Here is a 27,517-nt window from a genome sequence, read left to right as displayed (position 1 = left end):
CTTGCATATTTTAGGATGGGCAAAGTGTGTGTTCACCTGAACTTCCTGTTTTTGCTATGGACAGGCTGTGTTTATAATTACTGGTAGCTTCTAATGACATTACAAAAATCTCCCTATAGACCTTTAAAAAAAAAAAAAAAAAGATATACACTGCTTTTATTTGACCTGAAACAGCAACTGTATGCAATCCATTATTCCGAAGCAACCAGGTTCCATCATCATAAGTATTGGTTTTACCTTGAAACACACAGAAATTACTTGACTACTACTGTCTACATTGCTTTGTTTTTTGTGTTGTGTTTGCTTGATTTAAGCTAAAGCCTGATCTTTTCTTCTGTGATTAAGTCTACGCTGTATGCCATAGATATGTGGTGCCATGAATCTGTACAACAGCCTGAGCACGATTCTTGAATGCATCTTAAAACAATTTAGCTGCACATTGACACAGCACAGACTGCATGCCCTGTGATTGGCCTGCTGGGTAGCATTGGATGACTGCCAGTCTTTGAGTAATATCTACAGGCATACATACTGTATATCTTGTAGTCCAGTATGAGATAAATGACCACAGATAATTCACAAGTGTATATTAGATTATTTATCTACTCACCCATGTCCCTCAGTGGTCAAACTAGTGTGAAAAGTCCCCCTGTCCTCTGTCTTAGCTGATTTGGCAGCTGTACTCCTGTACTCCTCCTCTCTTTGTCTTCTTCTTTGTCTTTGTCCTCAAGCAGAGGACCAGTAGCAGGTCTGGAAACTGACAGTATGAATAACATAAAAGTCACACTGTCTTTTAGTATTTAGGCAGAGTACTGCAGAGGGATGCAAACACACCACCACCCAAGTATGAAGTGCTCATGACGGCATAGACCACTACAGTGCAGTTTAAATGCAAGCATATGAGCCAGGTTAAAACCTAAATGATGCCAAAATCACTCAACAATACAACTGATTTACTGGTCTCAAAAAAACTGCAAAGGTAGCACTTACTGCACTCAAAAAGAGCATATTTAAGGTGCTTTTTGGAAAGTTTGGAAAGACTGCGATAATTACCGGCAGGTTTTGGTTGTACTGTAAGCTGGTGTATATACAATGGCTGCCGCCGATATAGTGATTAGCCCAGCTATAGGTATGTATAGCAGCAACTTTATCAGAACTGGGCCACATTTTGCTTTTTGAAAAGTCCTGCCCTTCCGAAACACTTTTTACAAGAGGCTTCCCAGATAAATGGGAAATAAATCCCATGCAATGGGGAACAAAATGGAAAAAAACTAACAAGGTGCTCTTTTTAAAAATTTGAAATGCCTTTTCTTTACAGCATGATCATGTATGCTCAGTATCACATCATACTGTATCTGCTAAAGTAGTGTCTGAACTAATGTCTTGACTCACTGACCAGGGTGATCTTGGTCGGACATAAGCTTTTCAACCAAACTATTGACCATTCGAATGGAAGCTGTCCACGAATGGAAACCACCACCAGTTTGAATTATTTGTACAGCAACTCCTGCATTAAATAGTGCTGCTTGTCAAAGAAGAGTGGCTGGTCAAGAAAAATTGTGGCTGGTGGATATTTGAATCCATCCTCCACAGTGGCAGGTAGACGAAAAAGATGGATCCCAACTCTGTAAATGACCATGATTTTGGCATAAAGACTTTATCAGGAAGTGGAATAAGATGTCAGTGTCAAAGGGTTTTTAAGGTTTAGACAACCATGCTGTGAAAATAATAGCGTCTGAGAGCGCCTTGGACAATTTCCTTGTCAATCTTAATTTTAATTGAAAGCTCCATATCTGTCAGGATCATTTTCTTTTAGTATTGTCATAATAATGGAATCTAGATGTCCAGGGCTAGAAAAATAGACATTGTTCAATAAGCACATCAGGACAGATTACATTAGAGTTCTTTTGTGGCCACCATCTGCTATAATTCACTGTAGCAATTCAAACCAGTTTGACCCCAACTAGTTATTAGCACACATATAAAAATCAGAGTAATATTACTGTAATTCCTCTTGAAGTTTTTGGCAGTAGCTGAGTCTGATGATGGATATTAATTCCGGGTCAATGTCAGACGAGTGAGAAGACGTAAGTAAGACAATGTAGGATGTAAAAGCAACATGGCGGGAGGGAGACAGGAGGGATTTGTTGGACGCTAGCAAACAGAGTCCATCTACTAATGAAATGTCTGTCTGATGCAGAACACACAGTGCTGCCAGCTCTGCTTTTACCATCTGAGCCAAATGAGCCTCACAAAGAGTCTGCTGCAATACTGTCTGACCACTAACCTCACATTAATATTCCCTTCTTCCTCCCCTTCTACCTTCTTTCTTTCTTTTTTGTCTTTCTTCAGGAGTTTGGATGATGAGCTTCCTTACACTCGTCGTTCTCGTTCTCCAACCCGCTACCATGATGCTGCCCGAGGTCGCCACCAGGAGGAGTACCTGGACGACAGGTTTGTGTTTGTTCAACAGCACTGCTTCTAACCTATCTAATTAGTCTGAATGTTGCCAGGGCTGCTTCCAGTTTTCCTAAAATATCTTCTCTCACTGTGAGCTTTTTCTCTGTGTGACATTGACAGCTTCTTTGTGGTCCAGTTGGTATGACACAGCAGATTTATTGTGTGACTGCAGCAGAGAGTGAATGCCTGTCATGACATTTGCTGTAACTTTACTTTCCAGAAAGGTTAAATTATTTTGCTCTTCCTCATCATTCTTACAAGCATTTCCTCGCCCTTTCTTTCCTTCAGTCTTCCTTTTTTGCAGCTGCTTTCTTTGGCTCTTGAACCAAGTTTGGAGCAGTAGCTATTTGCTGCTTGTCATATTGTATAAGTGACTTTGAGCAGCGTTAAAGCAGAACAGCTTTGGCATTTGTGTGTATCAGTCAGAAACAGCTCCTCTCTTCTATTCACCTTCTCCTTTTGCTCTTCTGGATTTTTGACTGTTGTTGATTTCCTCATGTGTCATCCATCCCCATGGTAACCACAGTGAGGTCATCATGATCCACCAATCAATGCGAGGCAAAAGTGCTGAGTGCCTCCACACAAGGTAAAAAAGCCAATGACGACATGTTGTTTGCATTTTGATCCTGGTTGAGTTATCTTATGTGTGGAGCATGCATGTATGCTTTTTGTCAAACTCTTCTTCTCATTTTTTGCCATTTCAAAAATATAAAGACAAAGTTATATTTTGTTTTTTTTTTCCCCCTTAAAAAGATAAGGAGCCAAAAAATGAATAAGAAATCAAATCATAAATTCCACTTAAAGCATAAGGCTGGCTAAAGGCTCTTGTTTCCATATGTCAGCAAATCCTCTGAAAATACAGTTTCTTTTCTTCATTTTTGAAATTCTTTCCCTCTTGTCTGCCTTGCTTGATTCTTGCTTTGCATATAATTATATTTTAACAGGACAGGAGTATATAGTTTTATTTGAGGTTATATGCCTCTTTGAGGTATACAGAGTGAAAGTACAGTGACAGGTCAAGTAGTTGTTACAGTAGCTAACACAAGCATTCAGTGATGAATATAAGATAAACCCCACTACATTAATGACAACGGATTATATTGGCTCTACAAATAATCCTGTGATGTCCGAGTAACGGGCATCATGACATAGGCTACACCCTGAATTTTTGCAAACAGAATTAACAACCACAGAAGGATATTTTTACTAATAAGCAAAAGTAAGTAAAAGTCAATGAAACAATGAAAAATGGAGAAACAACTGATCTAAAGCTTTGTATTAACAATTTTGATGTTAATTCAGTTTCACATCCATCACTGATTAACCGGGCTGATGTTTTCTTTCAGGCTCTGTGTTGTCTGCTTGAAAACATCTCCATATGAGTTCAAGAAACTCAGTCTAAGACCAAATGTCACCGGTAATGTTTGTGACAAAATGAGGATTCTTTATATGTCAAAGGGGCTCAGCTAGCCTCTGAGCCCAGTGCTAGACTCCTCAAGACCCTTGTCTCCCTTCATCTGGAAAGACAACACTAGACGCTAGAAAGTCTGCAGGACTGAGCAATTTGTGATATTGATCGCCAGATAAATCAGTTAAACTGTGGGTGAAAAACAACACTTTTTTGTAAAGTGTATAAATCCTACTAAATAAATGTAGACATTTTCTCATGATGATTTCTAGGGCTGACAGCTTCCATTCGAATGGTCGATTGTTTGGTTGAAAAGCTTATATCCGACCAAGATCACCCTGGTCGGCGAGTCCCCCGCCGATCAGGGTGATCTTTAATAATTTTTTTTCTTTTTTTTTTTCTTTTAGTATGACGTGATGAGCCTAAAAAAATGTATTAATGCTTCCAATGGCTTGTTATGTTTATTTTCGGATCAGTTATCCTACCAAGCAGGTGCAGTAAGGAACCTGTATGGATTAAAATGGTCCCCAACGAGGTGATTTTTAAAATTTATTTATGTATTTATTTTTTACCTGACCGACCAATCGATTGGTTGGTGCCTGGGTACAATTTTGGTCGACCAAGTTTTTCTTTGGTTGACTACAGGCCTAATAATTACAGTACACAGGTCTATTCAGGTCCATTTCCACTCATTCCTAACAGGTGTCCCCCATTTCCTGCACCACATGGAGCATTTTGAATCACATGATTGCGAACAGCTTATATAAACATCACTGATGTGATGACAAGCAGTCAAAAGTACCCAAATCCTACAGTTTTAATCAGCATGTTTGTGTTTCTGCAGTTATCATAATTTTGAAGAGATGTAAAATTAAAAAGCTTCCTGCAGTGCCACATAGTGCTCAATGGTTACTGTGATTGTCCAAAGCTTTCTTCTGTCCTCCAGGCCTTCTCACTGAGTTCTGTTTTAAATAGTAGTCCTTTTAAAATATGATAAATCTCAAGACAAAATAATTAAGATATATCATCATAAACACCTAACACTTAGGGGTATCATCAATCCAGAATTGGTTTTGTATTTTCATGGGATTTGTTGACTGTCAGGCATGTTAAAATACATTTTAATTGACATTTTAAAATGATCTAAGTTATTTGGTATAAAGGGATTTAAAAGAGCAAGTTCAGATGCTGGAAAAAGCAAAGGAGCAGCTTGTTCAGTAATGCTACCTTAGATCCACAAGAGGGCACTACAGGACTGTGACTGCATTCATTCATATTGTGCCTCATATCAAGTTGCTGTAATACAAATGTGCCAGCATTTTATTTTGTGTGGAAGTAAAATCTGCACTTATGGTTTCACTCTTTCCCTCCCAGAAAATCAAACCATCCAATCCTCTACATAGTAATTTGATAGGTCTCATCTCTGTTCCACATTCAATTTAGAATAGAGACTACAGTACCAGTTTATATTTGGGTATCATTTAGTCAACTCCACAGGGGTCTTATTTGAGCATACTTAAAAATAAGGTAAGTTACACACTTAGGAACACACCTGCCTGTCTGATTAGAGGCTTCTTCTTGTAAAACTATACGAGGTGATGATGGAAACATAATGAGCTGGTAACATTTTCTGTTTGTACTTTCAATACACGCAGATGTGTTTGAGGAAGATGGCTGTTTTTAATCTTGTGTGTCAAGATGAGAGCTGTCTTTGGCTGCTTGTTCTCCTGTCATGCTGCTGTAGTTCTACTCGCTTACACTGCAAAAAACCCACAAGCTTAGCCAGTGATTTTAGCAAGGAGTGAGCTGTTTAGAAATGTGTCAGAGAATAAAATGGCTGTTGTGAGGACATAAATAACAGCCCTGAAACATGACACCAACCCTTTATTTCTAGTAAATTCTTAACTTTGGTACATTCCAAGTCACTTAAATCACTTTCATTCCCCATTCTGATGCTCAGTTTAAACTTCAGCACATTATCTTGACCATGACTACATGACTGAATGCATTGGTTGCTGCCATGTGATTGGCTGAGTAGATATTTGTTTTAACAAGCAGTTGAATAGGTGCATCTAATAACGTTGGGGGTGAGTTTATATACCTGTAGATTTGCCAGGTAGATCCTAAAATCACTGGATAAGTTGACCCCCTTAAGTACAAATTTGACTTTTCTACACTCTTGTTTTTTTTTCCCTTCCACCTATTCCTCCCATTTCCTATTTCTGTCTACTGCATGTATGCTAACATCAGGAGACCTGCTAAGCACAGTAACACACTGCCACCTAAGATGCCACTTTTATTCAACGGTATTCACAAACAAGAGAACAGGTAAGTCCAAGGTTTAGGGTTCAGTATGCTTCAAACTTAATCATCAATAAACAACAATAATTGCAATGCCAGCAATGTCAGTTAACGTAAAACATTTAGCTCTGTTAAAATGGATCCCATATCTGTGACAAAAGGGTGTAACTTCTGTAAAAGCGTGTTTTTGTTTGTCAGTTTGACACGACAGATGGCTATAAATACTTCAATACCCATTAGCAACAGAGGCCTTTGCTTTGGGGGAGAATCCAGTCAGAAAGATGAATCAGAACTGCAGTTGCATCAGGAAATAAACAGTCATGTTTGCTGAATTCATCCCAAACTGATCCAATTACTAAAGGGTGTGTTACAGTCTTTTGATTCTGCTATCCTGCCCATAAAAAAGGCATGTTTCAAGCTTAGTGATTGGAATTTTCCAGCTGAAATGCCCTCAGTTTCCTAAAGTTTACCTTGAATTTTACTCTTATGTTTTTATTTACCTAGGCTTGTTGGTTTGATTTTTATTTTCATCCACTGATTATAAATGTTCATACAGCTGTTCACTTTGTTAATGACTGAACATGGCAAATATCCCACCAAAAGTCACCACAATATTTGAAAACCTGTTCCATCACAAACATAGATAGAAACCTCTGATATTTTTCTCAAATAATAGAAGATAAAACTTTGTGTACTTCACTGCCTTAAGTGGTAACTAAACCCTAGAGTTTCTGCTGAGGTGCATCTGTCCTAACCTGACACACCAGACACACTGTTTCGTATATCCGTTGCATCCGGGATTTCACATCCATCTGGGACACCTCCCATATAGTGTTAGGGAAGGGCAGGACTTTTCTAATAAATTCTTGGAAAGTGATTGGACGAATGGCCTGTCTCTCACCTTCATTACGGACCAATCAGAGCGACAGAACTCTTTGAATAAACTAACTAAAGGCTGTGTGATGGGTTTTAGAATTAATTTGATTATTTTAGATTAGCCCTAGTCTTAGGTTTTAGATTAAGATGCTCTTTAATTTAAGTCACATTTCAGTCTTTTTAATCTTTTAAGTTTTAGTCTAGTTTTAGTGGACAATCAATTTCTTGTTTTAGTCTTTTCAACGAAAACTAACCACTGTTTTTCAGAGTTTGTAAAGATATGTTTGTGACTTTTTGTGCCTTTAATTTTAGAGTACAGTATAGTCAGAAACAGGATAAGAGAGTAAGGAAGAGACATGCGGGAAAGTAGCCACAGGCCCAACTCAGGCGGCCAGCATACATGAGGCGCAACCTAACCACAAGAGTACATGCACCCTTTGTCAGAGTTTTTAATCACCAGAGTTCTATTTTTAGCAAGTCATAGTCTAGTTTTCCCTTGGAAAAAAGGCAGTCAACTAACATTTTTAGTCATTGTTTTAGTTGATAGAATTATAACTAGTGGGTTTGATTGTCAGACTGAAACCTTTGAAGCATACTGAGGCCTAAGCAGATTTTGTAGTGCCAGTGTTAATTGTTCTTGTCCTCTGGGAAAAAGTAATCTCCAATATGTAAGATTAAACATCTGCCAAACTGTAGACATTTTACATAGGAGACACATAAAGTTTTAGTCTCACCAAGCCTTTCTTCTATGTGAGTATTTCTGATAACACTATGAGCTTCATTGATTTGTTTGTTGCAGCCAGAGCTTCCTCTGTTCTTCATTTTATTTGCAAATGCATGCTTTTTTTTCCCAAAATTTTCATCTTGTGAGTAGTTCCAAGCTGCCTGCATGTCGAAAGATAAGCTCAACTGTTGGATCACACACGGTCATGGCAACGCGCTCCTCCATCACACACCGTGTTGTTATGTTCACAGATGAGGTGACAGTTAGGTAAGGCACACACATAACAAATCATAGTCATATGACCCATATTAGACAATATTTTTAGAGTATTAAAAAAATATTTCCATCATAGCTCATCTTCATGACATCTACAGACACTCCTGTCTGCACACCAGTCAGCCAATCATGGTTTAGTTCTTAGTGTTTTGATTTGGAGATTCAAAGCAGACTTTCTTTTGAAACATCTGTCCATTGTTTTTCTCTTATGTTTGTTTTCTGTCCTCTCCTCCTGTCTTCTCCTCCATTGGATGGCATGTTGTGCTGTGGTGCCTCTAGTGATCTGCAGCCTTCTCTGGACAGGGTTAGGAGCGCTAGCACCAACTGTCTGACCCCAGACAATCATGCCCCCACACCAGAGACTGAAAGGTACCAGCCTCTGTCCCCCGCCACCCTTCCTCTAGTGCTCAAGTAGTCTCTTATCCTCTACCCCTCCTGGTCTTTGTAGTTCTTTACCCCTCTGAATGGAACTACACCTGCTGAAGATTAAGCTTCCCCTCTCCTCACTCTACCCAAACCCCGTTGCTTTACACCAATCAGATATGTGAATCTGCCAGCAGCTGTCACCCAGCTTTCACCCAGCAGCTCCTTTGTTTTACCACAGTTCTTACTTATATGTAGGTGCAACACATTTCTTACACTTACACCAGTGTATCATCCAAAAGCAATACTTCTGCTTCTATCTATATTACAGAATGTGACATAATAGAAGTATTGCTATTTAGACACCCTCATAAAGCCATATAAGGCCATGTTCACATGTCAACAATCCACTGAAAACACACTTGATTTTCATTTCTCTGAATATTTCTGTCCAAATGACAATGTTATGATAACAACCACTGTGCACACGGATTAGCAAAAATGATCAAAAAATGCTGTAGTATGCCTGCCAGGCCAGTGGTTGGCAGTGCTGTATTTTACTTTGCAATGGAAGTGCACACTAATACACATATATATATATGCTTCCTACTTCAGAGCAATGAGGTATAAACATACAAAATGGCCAGCGCATAAATGTTTGTGTGGACAGATGTTGACTGGGAGTGAGTAGCTCAAATGGAAATCACAAGGCTAGTCCATTTGCTGGCGTGTTGCTGTTGACTGAAAGCATACAGGAAATGTGCCAGAAGACGCCTTTCACAGAGGGAACTATTGACTATTACTCAAGAAAGTCTGGCTGCGGACTGCAGATCTCAGACGCCACCCTTGGAGACTACTACAGTGAGACACTGCATCTGTCAGAATGGAAATACACACTATAACTTTCAAAATAAAACCGGGTTGAAGTTCCACTTGGCTTAGGGTAAGTGTAAGGGTTATGGTAAGGGTTAAGCTACCAAAAGTTACAAGTCAAAACCCTGACCTGCAAAACTTTTTAAAAAACGTTTTAAAAGCTGGGTTAACAGTCTGCTTACAGAAAAAAAAAAATGTTCTCCATAAAAACACACTAGTTCAGCTAAAGTAGCTTAGGCTAAAACAAATGAAACTATGTCAGTTACGTAGATAACATAGCTATGTTGTTCAAATAGCTAAAACTAAAGCTAACAAAGCAATGTAAATAATGAAGGTAATATAGCTAATAGCAAATTAAATGAAGCTATGCCAGCAACATAGGTAGGGTAGCTGTGTAGCCATATCTACAGCTAAAAAAATTATGTTAGGTATTTAAACTCTGTAGGTAACATAGCTACATATGTAACAAATGTAGCTAAAGCAAGCAAATTTACTTCCGCAGTGTAGGTAATGTAGCTGTGCAGCTAAACCTACAGCTAATGAAGCAACATTAGATAAGTAAACTTTGTAGGTGATGTAGCTAAATAACTAGCATAGCTAAAGCCAACCAAGATAAGTTAGCTATGTTAGATTATGCCACATTTCTTTACGCTAGACCTGGATGGTGGCTCTCTTTAGCTTTGTTAGCTTTGGTTCAATTTATCATAGTAAAATTGCTTTACATCTTGCATCTCAATAGTTGTATGATTAACTACATAGCTAGGGAAGCTTTGTTAGTTTTAGCTAAAGTTAAGAAGGATAAAGCAAGCCACCGTATGTGTAACTATTATTAAAATGGATTTAAACATAATTTAGTCCCTGATTAGTCTCTGAGCTTTTTAAGATTTAATTCATGCAATGCTTCTTAGTCTGTAATGTATGCGAAATGGTTATTTCGTGAATGTAACTGCTAGGCCTGTAGTCAACCAAAGAAAAACTTGGTCGGCCGAAATCGCACCCAGGCACCAACCAATCGATTGGTTGTTCAGGTAATAAATAAATAAATAAATACATTTTAAAAATGGCCTCGTTGGGGACGAGTTTAATCCATACAGGTTCCTTACTGCACCTGCTTGGTAGTCTAAATGATCCTAAATGAACATGGATGAACACACAGGATCACTCGATTCAGCTCACGCCGTGTCATTTACGATTATAAAGCAGACCTCATGCAGCGTTTATTTCGACTCCCCGACCAGGGTGATCTTGGTCGGACATAAGCTTTTCGACCAAACAATCGACCATTCAAATGGAAGTTGTCAGCCCTAGTACCTGCCAGATTTTCTTAATGAATAAAATTGGTTCAAAAAAACTCTTCTAAAAAGATGTACATATGACATAAATTTCAGTGCAGTTCAATTTAATTCAACAGGCTTCATTGGCATGGAAAACATTAATGCTTTAAATTCCAAAGCAATTTTAAAAAAGCAATACATTCCCCTGTTCTGACAGATTCAGCATCTCACAGTAGTGGTCAACAAGAGGGGGCATCTGAGATATGACAACTAAACCATGTGGTTTCAAAAGTTTGCACTCTTGAAACCGTTCTCACAACTTTCTGTTTTCAGGCATCCAAAATGCCATTTTTATCATCACGTAAATGAACAGCATACACACAACAAAGGACCCCCATTGTCAACTAAAACTGTCATGAAAACATGGCCTTGGTATGAGCATTTTGTAGAGATATTTGCACTCCTTCAACAGTACTGGTGCTCTCTTCTTTCCCACTTTTTCACTTTATCACTTCATCCAAAGATGAACCACTTCATTTCTAAACCTTGCTGAGCTCACAGTCCAGGTTCTTTTATGTGGGATCAGTCATCTCTCTGCGTCCAAAATGGTTTCTGGCAACAGTGCTTCATTTTTGGTCAACCATCACCTCAGCGCCATCAAAACGTATTTAGAAAAACATTAGAAAGTATTCTAACTTTCTGAAATACTTCATAGTAGACATAAACGTTCTTTCTGCCCAGGTCATAAAATACAGCCTTTCTAGAGCAAAATCAAGATTATTGGTCACAATCAAAGAAATGGAGTTATCAAGTTTTAAAAAGTGAAGTTAATATAAGAAGAAAGACCTGGATTCCTTTTATTGCAAGCAGTTGTCACTGTCAATAGCAACAAAACAGTCTTCTGTTGCTCTTTGTCTGGTGGATGTGTGAATGAGCAAACATTTGCCAGCAGGTTCACCAGCTCAACTCTCTAGGGTGTTGGTAACACACAGTGCCTTTTATATAGCTAGTTCTGTTGCCCTCAGTGGCCAGAATTACTATAAGTGATGGCAAGCACAAAAATTTATCATACCTGGTAATGCAATGGCATTTATGATTCTGAAATGACTTTGAGATTTGGTCATATGGTTGACATGTTTTGTATGTGTACATGTAGAAGAACTTTGTCCCATTCCCTGCCCCGGAGACGTCCTGCGAGTCCCAGGATTCTTATCCAACATGCTTCCCCTGAAGATGACAGGTACCCTTGGTGGATCCCGACCCCTTGCTCTTAGAGCTTGACTACTGCCTCAAAAACTCAAGTAGTTCTGACTTGAACCGTGAAGTATTTTCTTTTATCATGATAGATATAAAAGGGCAAATAACTACCAGATATGTTGGCAGTATTTCTCTGAAATAAGGATATCCAGATAATGGGATTGACATTGTTCAGGTTCATTCGGGTCCTATTGGGTTCAGGCAAATGTCAAGCTCTTCCTCATCTTTGCAGCTAATGCCATTCACTTTGCTGAGTCCTGATAGTAGCAGGTAGTACAAATGCAACCTGAATTCTTCCAGCTATTTCTACTACATTCAGATGGTGTCATGAGTGGCTTTATCTTGTATTTCTTCTCTTTTTTTTCGAATCTTGCCAAATTTAGCACTCTGGTATTCTTCTTAATTGACCTTAAAAGAAACCGTTTGAAAAGATTAAAGAAAGTTTTGAGAGTTTATTGAAAAAGCTTTATCTTATCTGGGGGAAAAAAGGATCATCTGCATTTATTTAACAACAAAATTTTGGCTCCAGTGTTTACTAACCCTCCCAAAACTTTGTTCTCCACCACTGGAAATGGCTATAGGTCTTTGGGGCTGTATTCATGATACACATTCTGATCTGTTGAGCTCTCATGCTGTTGTAGCGAACGGGGATTGCAAACACTTCCTTAAGAGGTGTTTGGCCTAAACAGATTCTCCACAATCTCTAAAACTTCAGTCGCTTGTGTCTCCCCATAGACGGGTTCTCCCTCACCACTCATATTATCCACCATTCTCGCATTGTTAGATCAAGCCACCGAGTGGATTTCAAAGGATGATGGGTACATGTGACCTTGCAAAGCAGATGGATATGCCCCTTTCCTTGTTTCTCACTGGCGAATCCATCTTGCAAAGATGTCTGAACCGTCTGAACCTTTTTGGCCCGGTTAGAAAATGACAGGACAAATCAGTGACGAGGGGCAGTGCTGTCAGGCGCGGTGGAGTCGTGACATAAGCAATTATGGCAGAAGACATTAGCGTGGATGCTGCTAAAGCACCAGTTTTATCAGAACATGACGACATTTCTTTGTTGAAAGAAGAACAGCAGTGAGTTGTTTGCTTTTCAAAAACTACAAAAGTCGTATACTGACATGTCTAAAGTCAACATGGTAGCTGCGCACGTGCACCTCGGTCGCGGCTACCTCACGTGTTTTGTTGCTCTAAATGGCCTGTTAAGATGTGACAGAACATTCATCCAATCACCCTCCAAGTTTTTTTCAAAGCCTCTGCCCTTTCCCAAATGCTTAGTATTGAATTTTTCCTAAATGGATGTGTGAAACAAATCCATCTGGCATGTCAGGTTAGGGTACATGAGGGCTGATGGTAACTGTAGTTCCCATGTCCCTTCGCTCTGTGCCCTCAAAAAACGTTTTCCCTGAAGACCTTCCGTTTGAAACCGTCACGTCAGCAACGACGCCAAGGCACTTCTGTAGCCATGATACCACAGTGAATTACACATTTTAAAGTTTAGATATTGGCATCATTCCATAGTTTTACCAGTATATCAGTAAATGGACAAAAATCCTCATGTTAACTGACTCTGAGTTTAGAAGTGACTTCGATTTTGCTCTAGCATTATTTTCATTATTTTTAATAAGAAAAATCATTAGACTTATTAACATGGAAGTTAAGAAAAAAAATTGGAGGTGTATGTACATAATCATCAACATGCATAAGTCCATTTTTGCAATGAATATAAAGTCATTTCAAAGGTAGAACCCCAAATTTAACACAGTAAGATATGTATTGAACAGTAAGTGAACAATAAATTATATACAAGTCCTTAACATTTAATTTATTTCCAGATTTATACAACCTAGGGCATACAGAGACATACAGAGGAAAGGCAATGCAAGGCAGAAGCAGATTTCTGAGGTGCAGACTTGTGTGCATCTACAGATTCTTGCAGGGAAGGGAGGAGAGGCAAACTGAGCCAGTTGGTGTCTTATGCAACAACATTAATTTAAGAATGTTCACATATGTGATATATAACCAAACATAATTCAAGTAGAATAATGTATTTTTGTTTAAAGTATTTCAAATAGGGCAGCACGGCAGCGCAGGGCTTAGCACTGTTGCCTCACAGCAAGAAGGTCCCTGGTTCGCCTCCTCCTCAGGGCCTCTCTGTGCGGAGTTTGCTTCCTCCCACCACCAAAAAAACATGCTCATTAGGTAAATTGGTGATTCTAAATTGGCCGGAGGTGTGAGAGTGAGCATGCCTGGTTGTCTGTCTCTATCTGTCAGCCCTGTGATTGACTGGCGACCAGTCCAGGGTGTACCCCGCCTCTCGCCCAATGACCGCTGGGATAGGCTCCAGCCCCCCACGACCCCTAACGTGATAAGCGGTATAGAAAATGAATGGATGGATGGATATTTTAAATTGACAACTATGTGAAGTTTTCTAAAGGTGGATCACATTATGAAAGCATAAATAATTGCCAATAATTATGTTTCTTTGATCGTCAAAAAGTCAAAGTCATGATGGCCATGATGGCCATCGTCAAAAATCGCATATGTTTACGATAAAAGTATGCTAACACTGCAAATATTACTGATATAAACCATTAAGGACCAAGCTTTGATCCCTGGAGTACTCCACAGCTCACCTAAATTGCAACACTCTCCTTTTTATTTTCTATGTATCTTTCCAGTCAAAAATAACTGTGACACCTCATATCCCAGACTTCTCTAATTTTCTTAGAATCATTAGTATCAAAAGCCTTCTTCAGGTCAGTATGTTGTACAGACACATTCAACAGTATTCAATTAGCCACATTTTTGCAGCAAATACAAGACAAAGTTACACTCTACTCTTGACACTTTTTACCATTTAGATTTGTGTTATTTATCAAACTGCCAATTTGTGGTCGATGAGCTGGACGCAGTGAGAGTGAAGATGAATTGCATTGTAGAATTTGTCAAGTAAACCTTCCTCACAGGCACAGACAGGTTCTACTTTGCATCTTTTTCACTCTCATGGTGTAAAAGGTTGCTTGTGGTTTTCAAGCTTGCTGTGGTGTTTTCCTGGTTTCTGATCTGTTGCCAAGAGTTGTAGTGATAGTTTTCATCCCTGATTGTGGTTGTCGTCGCTGTAGTTGTGACCTTCTGCTTTCCTCTTCCTTCTTCACGGTTTTTGGTGCCTGGTTTGTGCTCTTCTAAAATTCTGGTGATTTTTCTGGTTATGGTGTGACCTCCTGCCTTGTTGAGTGGCTTCCTGAGTGTACGTTCTGTTCTGGGATTTGCATCTGCAGCTTCTGTGTGCTCACATTTTGTCCAGTCTCTAAAGAGTCCTTTCTCTTCTCAAGGCTTGGTGCTCAGAAATGACTGAGAAATCATGACGTTCATCATTCATATCAGATGTGTGAATGTGTGTTTGTGTGTGGTACATGTATCATCCTTGTCATCTTCACGTCCATGAATGGAGAATATGGATGCTGCTTCCAACTCAAGAGACTTTAATTCACCTCAGTACAAAGACGAGGTACACACTAACACACGCACACTTTTATGCACACATACACACTCAGGCACAGTTACAGATGAAGCATGAGTGTGTGACACCCCTTATTCATATCCCCATCATACCATCTATCACAGCATGCCTCCTATTTCCTGTTTTCCAGATCATAAACTTATAAGGCCGCTGACAGCCACCTGACAGACTCTTCTAAATCTAAATGATGTTCCTCCATCATGCTTTCTTCCATCCTCTCATCCATCCATCCATCCAACCTTTTTTCTGTTGTGTATTGTTCCCTTTGCTCATCCATCATTCTCCAGGCAGCCTCGGACCCTGGAAACACCTGAATGTCAGAGTCATGGCAGGAAGCTGTCTAACAGTAGCAGGTAAGCCACGTCAAACAGGAGTGTATGAGCTCATTGACGGAAGAGCTTGGAATTACTCAACCAGCATCAGAGTTTCTAAAAATTGTGCAGCTTTTGAAATCAGTACACAGGTTTGGAGAAGACTTTTTAGGAGCCCCATTTGGTTTGGTGTAAGATTATACCACATCAATTTAAGAGATTAAAGTAGTGGTGGGGAAAAAAGTATCAGTTTGGCAGTATATCCTTATCCAGACTCACAGTATACTGTTATAAAATTGCAAGTACAAAATAAGGATATGTTGATTTAGTGAAAAAATTAAACAGATTTTTCCAGCAATAAAACATCACTATTGTAATCTTCTCAAGTATGGTTCATGACATGAAAGAGTAACACTTACGGGTGCTTAGTGGACAAAGAAGAGGCAGACAGCAGGATAATATGGGTCTGTAGTAAAAGTAGATATCACTTTTTACACAGTACACTATCTGGATGCAAAGCCTATCACAGTGTGCAAAGACAGCAGATTAAGTCATTTTGTTTATGAAGGAGTATTTTGGAAATAATTTAGATCAGATGAGAAATTCCTCTTTGTTTCTGTTTAAGAGCCATGTACACCTGCAGGGCAGCACATTGGTATTTACACTGTTTTTTAAATAGAATTGGCTCATTTAACCTGACGTGCTCATGGAAAGGAATACTTTTAAGGGGGTGGGGGGCAAAACATCATTGACATATCCAATCTAGCTCCAGTCACTCAAGAAGGCCTGTAATTCATAGGTAACCTTGCATAGATGATGGATTAGCCACATTCCATGTATGTCATTGGCATATACATCCTGCAAAACTCTGCTCTGAAATGTTTGTGCCTGATCTAAAAAAAATGTACCAGACCAGTCAGCATCATTTCACAGTAGCTACTGGCTGGATGTAGTTTATATGGCAAGCCAGCAAACAATGGCTGTTGCCAGAAAAGCGATTAGCTGGACAGCATTTCTTTACTCAAAGAAGAGCAAAGAACCATGCTGAACGCTTTTTCTTTGCAGAAAATATGTTTTTGTTCCTCTCTCAACTGGCTTTGGTATGAAATTTATTCACCAAGAAGCTCCACAGTTTGTAAACAACAGCACATGCTTGGTAAGCTCACGTTAGATAGTTCACATCCTGGAGCTGCACATGCCTACTACTTCATATCTCTTGTTGCCCTGATTGGCCTGCAAGGAATGTGACAGAACTGTTGTCCAGTAACCTTTGAAAAAAAATTTCAGAGGTTTTGCCCTTCCCAAACACTTTGTATGAGAAGTTGCCATGATGGAGGTGTAATATATCCTATGGACATATGAAACCGTTTATTTGGCAGATCAGGTTGATTCATAAGGCTAGCAACATGTAAACACACCAACCTGTATCTGTTACAGTATAGTTCAGGCACAAGCCTGAAACTGACACCAGATTTCAGTGAAAGTTTTATCTTGCTCTTTACCATTTAATCAGATATCATGATTATGATTATCTCACAATATATCAGTTTTTGCAAAATTTCTTTATTTATGGGGTTAGCAGAGTTTCATATAAAATCTATGGTTAATAGTTACTCAACCCTTTTACATGACTGCTTATGGCAAATACATGTCATTTATTATTTTTAGAAATCAGGGAATAAAGACTCTTGTGCATTAATTATGTTAGAGCATTGTCTTTTGCCTTGAATAACCTTTGACCTTTGGTGTGTTCAAACCAAACTAGAGAAAAAACTCACGATTAAGGTGTTCAGGTGTGAAGCAAATATGGGAAATACACTTAAAAATCACATGCTAATGGAAAGGGACTCCTGTTTACACATTTACACCCTGCAGGCTGTGCCACCTTGAGCAATTTGGTATTTAGTATCTTGTTCAAACACACTTGAACATTTGGACTGCAGGGGCTGAGACTGAACTGCCTACCTTCCAAAAGACAGCAGACCCCCCACACTGAGCCCATATTTGCCCTTCTGATCTGGAAGAGATGAGGAATTTCTCAGATGGACACCAGCTACAGGCTTTCTGTATTTGTGTGTTCAGGCTCAAGCTGATGTAGAGTACAGTATGTCTTGCAGAGCAAGCTCACTTGTAACTTGCTGGGTCCAGAGAAACTGTCTCTCACTGGTGCTAGATGGACAGCCGCTGTGCAGTTGCCAGGAATGTTTGTCGTTGGTGTCCATCCAAAAAGCCCTGGCACTGATCCTAGCTGACAGGTCATCAAACTCTGTCCTGGTTAGCTTCAAGTAGCACTGAACACAGCCATCATTTAGACCCAGTTACTTAAGAAAATGGTGAAATTCATCCAGTTTTGTGCACCCCTAAAGGAGGTAGTGAACACAGACATGAGGGACTTTGGTCCTTGTGCATCTCTGGTTCTTCCATAACAGATACAAGGCAATCCATAGGAAGAAAACATTTTTGGTGTCCTGGAAACAAGCCACTCTCTCTTCCCTGATCTATTCCACATCAGAAGGGTGAATACTCACCTCATGTCTGAATATCTTAGGTGATTAAGCAATGAGACTCACATGATTTAGGCAAAGATAATATATTCTTTTAATATGGATTGAACACATCTTAAGAGTTTCTGCAGCCACTTTCACAGTCTCTGCATTCTCTTCTTCATTGTATGCTTAAGACTGCTAATCATCAGGCAAACAAAGGTTAACATGTAAAATGTCTGCTGATGTTCAGTTTGCCACCTTTTGGATGAGCTTTCATTTATTTTTGTTCTATTGCTTTTTCTCTCTTTCATTTTTCCTCAACCCCATCCCTCTTCCTGCATGCTGCTGTCTCCCACACTGTGTTGCTGGGTTTGGGGTTTGTATGGCACTTGTGTGACTGTGATTTGTGTGTGTGTGTTTATCAGTATTAAACCAACCTCCATCTTAAGGGGCTCCAGAGGAAAGAAGGCCCCGCTGCGGCCCCTTGGTAAGGGGATTCCCCTCGAACAATGAGATTTATCCAATAGATTCTGTGATGGAAAGAATAAGACCAGGGCTGCTCTCACTCCATCATAGTCTTTCCTGTTCGTATCTGTGTTTCTGTGACCTGCCTTTGCCTCTTCTCTGACCCAGATGCTGCTGCTTTCTTGTGTTTGTGTATGTAATGTACATGTGTCAGCGCTCAAGTTTACCAGGGGGATTTTTTAATATCCTAGCTGATGTGTCAGTGTTGTGTTGTGCTTTGGTTGTGTTAATATTATGGTCCGTTTCAGCTTTTGTTGAGCAACTTCTGAAGGAAAACACTCAGGATAGGGAATGCTTATTTTTACTTAACTTAATTATTTTTGTGGGGCCTTTTTTTTTATACACATTTTTGGTCTTAATTACAGTTCAAAAAATAATTTTTGGTGGGTTGCTTCGGAAATGTAATGGGAAATGGTGTGCTTAGTTGATTTAAAAAAAAAAAAAAAAGACTTGAATTGTCTAAAAAATATTAGGTAAATAGGGATATACCAAGTAATAAGCCTTCTGCAACCAGACACAGCTTGTAAAGCATTCTGTTCGAGGCAAACAAACTCTATTTAAAGAAGCTGCAAAGACATGGGAGTTGCTGGTCCACCACTTCCTTCACTGGCAATGTGGTCTGTGTTTTAGCATGCGCCACAAATATTGTACAGCATATAGCATTAGCGCCTGGCAGCAATTCCCCTCTTGCAAACTGTTGTAAATTCTTTGTATATTACAATGGCAATTTTTAAAACTTAAACAAATTCAAGTCCAGTGTTTTCTTGTTTTTATTAATAATTGTGTTCTTCATTTTTAATTTTTTTTAGCAACCTTTTGCCATTTCTGTTTTAACAATACCAAACATCTATTTAGTTGATTGTCTCTCCTTTTATTTATTTATTGCGTCTTCTACAAAACTGACAGATTTTCAATGAAAACGAGCACATAGATTTTGGCATTTAGTGAGTGGTGACACAAAATATACATTTTGAAATATCATTTTGTGGGGCTTTTTTGCCTATATTTGGATAAGTTTGGTGAAATGAGAAGGAAATATGGGGGGAGGGATTGGGGGAAAACCAGGCACCAAACAGCACCAAGACTGTGCCACCAGTGTGTTAAACCCTTTAGCCTCTGTATATTGGTGCCTGCTCTACCCACTGAGTCAAACCAGTGCCCTGAAATATTGTTTTTAAAAGAATAGTTGATTCTTAATTTTGTTTCACTTGCACCCGCTTCACTCCAAATTTCCAAGACCCTCCTATGAATGCCCCTCCCTTGGGGTTGGAACTGACACTTTGAAAAACACTTAAATAAACCATGTAAAACACCAAATAATAATAGTAATATTAATAAACCAGCAACTCACATGGTCTCTACTGTCAAAGGAGCCTTGGAGAATCTTCTTAACATCTGGTTCAGAAACAAGATAGTTCCTCCTGAAAAACATCCTGTCTCAGGATTGGATCCTTTCTGCAACACTGTCAGACACTCAGAATAATGATCTGACAATCTACTGAGTGAGCAAGTGACCAAAACGGCAATTATACTGAACACAATTTGTTTTCTTTACCACATGATTTGAGATATTTTTTTTCCTTTCTTAAAAAAAGGCAGTTGCAAAATGCATATTTGTGTCTTAAAAATTTGTTCTGTGCAGTAAGGAAACACTGGAATATGTAGTAATCCGCCTCTTTGTGGGTCTGTACTGTGGTATTAATGCTTTCAGCCTTTCACCTCCTTTGTGTGTTCTTCCACCATCTAAATCTTTATTTGCTGCTTTTTCCTGCCACAGGATCCCTCACCATCAGTCCCTAAACAAGCTTCACTTTGCTTCACTCTGAGAACATGTTGCCACTGATTGTTCACGGAAATACTACAGCTGTTTCCATGACTTTTTACTCATGCCACTGTCTGTCACTTAATAATGCAACTTCATTTTTTATAGTAAATATTTGGATAAGATATACTTATGAGCTATGTAGCTTTTGCTACATCGGGGTGTTTAAACTCCTTAAATAGAGTGCTGCAGTAGTTACTTGCGATGAAACTTGGAAATGAATTAGGATTTTAGTTGTTTGGTTTTATCTTCTCAAAGTCTGTAAGATTTTTGAATGAGTTTCTGGGAGAGCCTAAGTTGTAAGTTTTGAATCTTTTTTGTGACTTACTTAAGGCATTTGCTGTCATGTTGCTAACTAGGACCTCCAAGGTTGTTATGTATATTGAACATCATCATGCTGAGCATATGACAGGGTGTATGTGGGGTCTTAACGAGTAACAGTAGCTGATAAATCAACAAAGCCAAAATTAAGGCTTAGTCTTAAATGCATAAATACAAGCTCTTAGATTTTGTTGTTTTTGATTTTTATATTAAAGAGGTTACAGTCCGTACAGACTTACGAAAATTAAATATTGAAATTAATACAACTCCTTTAAACTGAGCTATGGCTGATCAGCTGCAACAGTAAAGTGATCATTGACACATTAAAATCAGAAAATAAAGAATAAGGAGTAATACTGTAATACCCTATGAGTACCCTGAAGTGGGCATTTATAGCTTGTATTTTTTTCTTTTCTTAAAACCTAAATATATGCTGTTCTACCTTTTAGCTTTAACCACACTGCGCCTAGATTGGGGTATAACAAATTTTAGGCCTCTCATGTTAAAAAAATAAGACCTTACATCCAGATTCCTCATGCTATCTGTTTGGGGTTTTTTCTTTCAGTCAAACGCTTCAAGAAGCCTGATTTGCACACTACTATAAAAAATACTACAAACATTTCCTTTTACTTGTTGGATTTTTTTCTTTCCATTGGCACAATGATGTAAGTATGATGTAACAGGTTAGAAAAAGGAAGATGCAATAGTTTCTTTAAATAATGGAGGGTCTTGATTATTAAATTTATTGTCAGATGATCTCAATACCCTATATGAACTCATCTGCTAGTCCACTTTTCACTTTTCAAGTGTGTGTTCAGTACTCTTACTCAAATGATGGTAACACTAAAAAAGTAATGTTGTAACAGTTGGAAGCTTTTTTACATAAATAAGCAAAAAAATCCTGTAAACTTTTTTGCCACAGCTTTTTTTAAGCAATAATCCAAAAACTCCTGGAAAAATCCTGTCCATTTTTGTCAATGGAACCTGTGCCATGCTATCTTCTGGGTTGGCTGACAAAACTATGTCATCCCTGCAGCACTCTATTGTAGGAATAAAACTGTTTAATAGCAAAAAGTCAGGGACTGTCAGCTCTTGAGAGTAACCTGTGCTGCAGTTTAAACTGAGGAACAAAACCACCTGGAATTAAATTTTCTCCTTTTTTTCCCCAATTCTCATCTTCTGTTTTTTCTTCTTCAACTTTCCATCTCTCCCTCTTTCTCTCCCTCTCTGTCTTCATTGTCTTTTTGTTTTCTTTCTTTGTGTTAGGGGCCACCTCCAAGGTGGTTCGTCTCTTTCCTCCTCAGTGACATCCTCTTCAGCCCGCAGAGTACGACAACTCCCACAGCTTCCCCCTCAGAGCAGCACCGCAGAACAAGGTAAGCATGCAGGGATGACTCTGGCTAAAGAGGGGCCCCAACAGTCAAGACATACATCCAGATACACCGCTGCTGCATGTCGCCATTACCAGCAGCATCAGTTTTGCCATCTGCTAGCTGTGCTTGATAACCACCTAGTCATTTGGTTATACAGTACAACGTATACAAGCATGCAACCTTGTTACTTATGAAAAGTCAATAGTTATCTCACCAGCAAACCCAGTTTACAGGGTCAGTTAACCATGAAGTATATGATAAGGTGGGAGTTTATTGACCTCTTTTTGGACTACGTTGCTTCTTTTTGCTTATGTAGCCCTGGTAGCAGAGGAGTGTGTTCGTCAGCTCCAGATGAGGGTTCATTCCAACCGAGCGTCAGCTGCCTCCACTTCCAGCCAACAGGACCTGGACCGAACCCTTAAGAACAAACGGGAGGTGAGTCCCAACTATTTTTCATCGGCTTAATTTAGTTTGAGGTTTCCCCCTCACAAAGTCATCAGGAGCTGAAGGAGGAGGGGGGACAGTAAGGGTTTCAGCCAGAGCGTAGGAGCCCTAATGCTGCTGAAGTGCATCACAGTGAATTGCATTTACTGTCTAAGAAAGTAATAAATTATGTTACAGTAATGGGGAAGACCACTCAATAAAATGAGCTGGTTCCAACTCAAATACAGAAGTGTATATAATTCACCACTGCTGGTGTCAAACTCTTTACTTAAGGAAAAGTGGCTGATTAATGGGACTATCCTGACTTTCACACGTCTGCATGCAGTTTACTTTTCTTGTGTACATAGTGACTCTGCAGTCTTGATGATGCATTACACTCTCCCCCTTCTGACTACATATTATCATCTGCAAACGCTCATTTATTCGTCCAAAGGTAGAAGTGATACAGTGATATGGATGAAAACACAAAGAAATACAACTAAGTGAGGCAAAGGTTTTGTCCAAAATCACATACTCAGTCATTCTCCTCTCACTAGGGAGTACTATAGACCATTATTTCTCAGCTGGTTGGTTGGGACCTTACAGTGGGCCATGGATGTGAGCCTGGAAAAAAGTATGTGGCAAAAAGTCTTTGGAATACTTTTATTTTGAAGGCTTTGTCTCTGTCTTTTTTTTCTTCACATCTTTTGTTCTGTCATAAGTTCAGATTCTTAAACAGACTCTTTTTGAGGTGAAGGAGCAGCAGACCTACTCTTAAATCCCCCCAAATGTCCAAGCACCTCATGCTATCTTTAAGGCTGAGCTCAGCCACCCTCTGGGGGAATCTCATTTTGACCACCAGTATCTGCAGTCTCAGTCTTTCAGTCATTATTACAAGCAGCATCATTGTAAAACACTGCACACTAATCAGGTGAACTTCAGATCTTCTGTCACCTGATCTCAAAGCCATTTTAAGTTTGAATGTTTTTATTATAAAAGCCATGTTAGGAAAAAAAAGTGTCTTCTCTATCAGCTTAACACAGCTCAGCAGGAGAGAAATACATTTAGTACCACACAGATTTAGTTAAAAGCTACAACCTTACTGGACACACAGAAACATACAAAAGACTCTCTCTCTGAGGTTATGCACAGAAATGAGCTAAATATTGCATCCCAGGTTAGCTTTGGGGTAGAAAGAAGGTTGTAGCACTTGGCCAAGCCTTTAATGTGTCAGGTAATTTTGGTGGTAATGTGGTATGATACCATTCCACAAAGAGCAAAAACATAAAGTGTATAGTTTCTTGCAATAATATCTAACTGCAACATCTGCTTGTTTTCTGCAGCTCTACAAGGACCAGAGGCGGAGCAGTGAAAATGTTTCCCATAAGTCCTCAGACAGTGATGTCAGCGACGTGTCAGCCATCTCTCGTACCAGCAGTGCCTCTCGCATCAGTAGCACCAGCTACATGTCCATCCAGTCAGAGAGACCCCGGGGACGCTTCAGGTACTCAAACATCCTCACTCACTTCCACATTCATGTTCTCTTTCTCATTTTTATTTAAAGGAATTAAATGAACTTTTTCTCTGCCATTATGTAACTGATGTCATAAACTGTGACCACAGCAGGGCCATGCGTGCAACAGGCCGCCACATGATGAAGAGCACTAGTGTGAGTGGCGAGATCTACGGCATGGAGCACGCCGATGGTAGCCAATCAGACACGGCCCTGGGTAGCCTGGGAAGTGGGATTAAGAAGCGGCGCTCGAGCCTCAGCCAACGTGTTGTAGCCATCCTTCCATCCAGACGCAGCCGGAGTACCTCGCAACTCAGCCAGACAGGTCAGCGAACAGTCCTGAAGGACTCAATCGTCTCACTAATTCACAGAGAAAGAAACATTTTTATAAAGTATCTACATATACAGGAATCAAACAACTTAACTCAGAATGCTCTAAACTTTGCATTATCATTAATTTGGGAATCAACACCACAGTTATAAAAGACATTTTTTAAAATCACTTTAAATAAGATTTGTTACTGTGGAGATTTTGAGCATCTGATGTTATCGAGTCTTCAATATCAGCCTCTTACAGGAACCCTCCTCTTGAAAAAAATGCTTAAATTCATTGCACATTACAGGGCTAGATATCAAAAACTGAATGTGTGATCTTTTTGGCACTTAGGCCCACTATGTTTCTACTGTAAAACCACAAGGGGACACCAATTTGAGGAATTCTACTGTGAACCACTGGAAAGAGAATAAAAAAATCATCTGGGGGATAGATTTTTCTTGAAGAAATTGCAACCGTCATAGTATCAGAGATCTTAATAATATCATCATGGTGCAATATGTCTTCAGTCCTTTCAAAAAAACTAAAAAAGGGGTGTTGTAATGAATATAATTGTAATATTTATAATGGGGGCGGGGTTTAAAAAGAATAAATTAAAACAAATTTATTCTTTTTAATTTAGAGATAAGAACAAATTTCAAATTTAATAATAATGCATATCCTTGCACAATACTATTAAGTAACTATTGGCAGTTGTAGTGTGTTATAAAAATGAGTCCTGTGCATATTTTATTTTCAAAAAGATGCCAATTAGGATGAAATCAAAGGCAAGTATTATCTTTTTTTATGAAATTGGAAATGTAAAAACTGTGAAATCTCAAGATGTGTGTAACTATGTACAAATACTTTGTTACCTTACTTAAGTAGAAATTTTGGGTATCTATACTTTACTGGAGTAATTATTTTTCAGACGACTTTTTACTTCTACTCCTTGCATTTTCAAGCAGTTATCTGTACTTTCTACTCCTTACATTTTAAAAATAACCTCGTTACTCCTATTTCAGCTTGTTTTCATTCTGGCTTGTCATCGTTCAAAAAAACCACAAATAAAGAACCCAAAAACCTATCCAGATAAATCAGATAGCGTCATCTGGATAGAGTGAATTTGATTGTGGTTGGATGAGAAGTATAAACATAATACCATTCCAAACCATCGCACATGTGCACGACACAAATCACGTCACACTCCAGCAAGGAAATAGCAGATGTATGTAGCCTAGTAGGAAGATGTCCATGGCAGAGATTCAAGAGAACTCAAGCGAAATGTCCCAACCAAGCACCAGCGAGGAGGTTGGCAGTACACATACTGTATGTGGTACTTGAATGTATTTGCATTGTACTAAAATGCATTCATTTTCAATGGGCATAAATGCAGCTGAAACAGGTGCATCCCAATTTTTCAACATTAATATTGTAATATAACGTTATAGTCATTATGGCCTTTAGAAAAATGTTTTTTGGGGAGGTGAGGTAGTGCAATATAGGTTCCTGTGGCGTGGCATAAACTTTTGTCCTTAGTGACATTTTTTCCCCCTTACATTACTTTTACTTTTATACTTTAAGTAGTTTTGAAACCAGTACGTTTACAATTTTACTTGAGTAAAAAGCTTAAGCTGATACTTCAACTTCTACTAAAGTCTTTTTAAACCCCAGTATCTATCAGTATCATCCTTTGCACACCTTGCAACCATACCATCTTGGCACACAGAGTTGTATATAGTATACTAAAAAAAAAAAAACTAACAAGAGTCTATACATATTTGAATCTAAATTGTTATATTTTTCTGAATTTTATTTTTAATATAGTTATAATAATACTTGATTTTTAATTCCCGAAAGTTAACCTGAGTCAAATTCCTCGTTGCGTAAGCATACTTTGCCAATAAAGCTGATTCAGATTCAAATTCTCACATTGGAGATTTTTTTTATCTTTTCAATTTATTTGTGAAATAATTAGTTTATTTTGCCATCTGACTAACTGTTTGTGCTTTTCTTTAATTGCTGGTCTTTAAATTTTTTATATGAAAACTCAAAGAACAACTCTAAAACTTTAACAGTTTTATATGATTTTTAAATAGACTAGCCAGGAACTTCATCCATAGATGATACCTTATAAATCAATTTTAGTATCCATATTTCCTTGTTAAAGAAAAAGCTAGTTTCTTAAGATGCTGTGCCCTTACTGACGTGTAAATACAATCAAGTAAAATAAGGGGCTCTGTGATGTGTGGCATACACTTTACAGAGCCCTCCATGTTACTTTAACGGTACAGCTCTGAAATTACAAATGTAGCACATTGTTTAAGCTAAAGATCTGTATAATATTTGTATACCTGTGGAGGTAATATCTAATACTTCTGGCAACACTCAACTGCCTGGTCCCAACCAGGTTATGAGTTAAGTCTCAGATACAGGTGTGATCTAGCCAAGTTTAAAGAGCCAGCTTCATGGCAGTGAAAACTCTGACTTTAGGCTCAACAGACCAAACCTACCTCTTTATTCTCACTTTCTGGTACACCACCCAACAGAGCTTTCTACATTTACATTTACAGCAAATGTTTTATTTTCAGAGGCAAAGCCAGTAAACCTTTAACCCTATAGAGCCCAGCGTAGCACCGGCGCTACAAATAGCATTTTCATTTTTGATTGGCGGTAGATTTGAAATCAGATAAGATCAATCATTCTTTTTGCATCTAAAATCTGGGGAGTTACACTAACATTTCACACATTGACCATGTTTCAGAGCACTTTTTCGTTGCAGTGATGGGTTTGTAAAAATACACAATAAAGCGCACATAACAAAAATCTTTATAAACGAGACCACGGGTATTTGCAGCACTTCCTACGTTGAAATAAACATTATCACGTTGTGGGCATGGCCTGTCACATTTCTTACGTGTCCCTACCTGATAGCCTAGGCCCCCCCCCCCCCCCCCAAACAACAGGAAGTGGCGTATTTTCCCAGGAGTTGTAGTTTTTCCTGCAGAATACACTGAAGAACTTAGCCTGCACACATACTCACCCTCGCTCTCGTTCCACCCCGACTTTTTTACAAAAATACTCAGACA

At 38.9% G+C, this 27,517-nt stretch overlaps 1 protein-coding gene across 7 annotated transcripts in view; it reads left to right on the top strand.

The window, feature by feature from the left end:
* The window catches only part of LOC121510946 (regulating synaptic membrane exocytosis protein 1-like), a 167,954-nt gene that overhangs the window by 130,048 nt on the left and 10,389 nt on the right, over positions 1 to 27,517 (top strand). For 6 of the 7 annotated variants that reach the window (XM_041789349.1, XM_041789348.1, XM_041789354.1 and 3 more), the window contains 8 exons: positions 2,353 to 2,454; positions 2,987 to 3,046; positions 8,325 to 8,414; positions 11,712 to 11,795; positions 22,073 to 22,182; positions 22,496 to 22,614; positions 23,946 to 24,106; positions 24,226 to 24,440. In XM_041789349.1, the coding sequence (XP_041645283.1) occupies positions 2,353 to 2,454; positions 2,987 to 3,046; positions 8,325 to 8,414; positions 11,712 to 11,795; positions 22,073 to 22,182; positions 22,496 to 22,614; positions 23,946 to 24,106; positions 24,226 to 24,440 (941 nt within the window). The remainder of the gene's footprint in view (positions 1 to 2,352; positions 2,455 to 2,986; positions 3,047 to 8,324; positions 8,415 to 11,711; positions 11,796 to 22,072; positions 22,183 to 22,495; positions 22,615 to 23,945; positions 24,107 to 24,225; positions 24,441 to 27,517) is intronic. The other variant, XM_041789353.1, reaches the window with a different exon arrangement.

This window comes from Cheilinus undulatus, linkage group 6 (assembly GCF_018320785.1).
Source record: "Cheilinus undulatus linkage group 6, ASM1832078v1, whole genome shotgun sequence".
NCBI lineage: Eukaryota > Metazoa > Chordata > Actinopteri > Labriformes > Labridae > Cheilinus > Cheilinus undulatus.
This window is presented reverse-complemented; position numbering and strand designations above follow the sequence as displayed.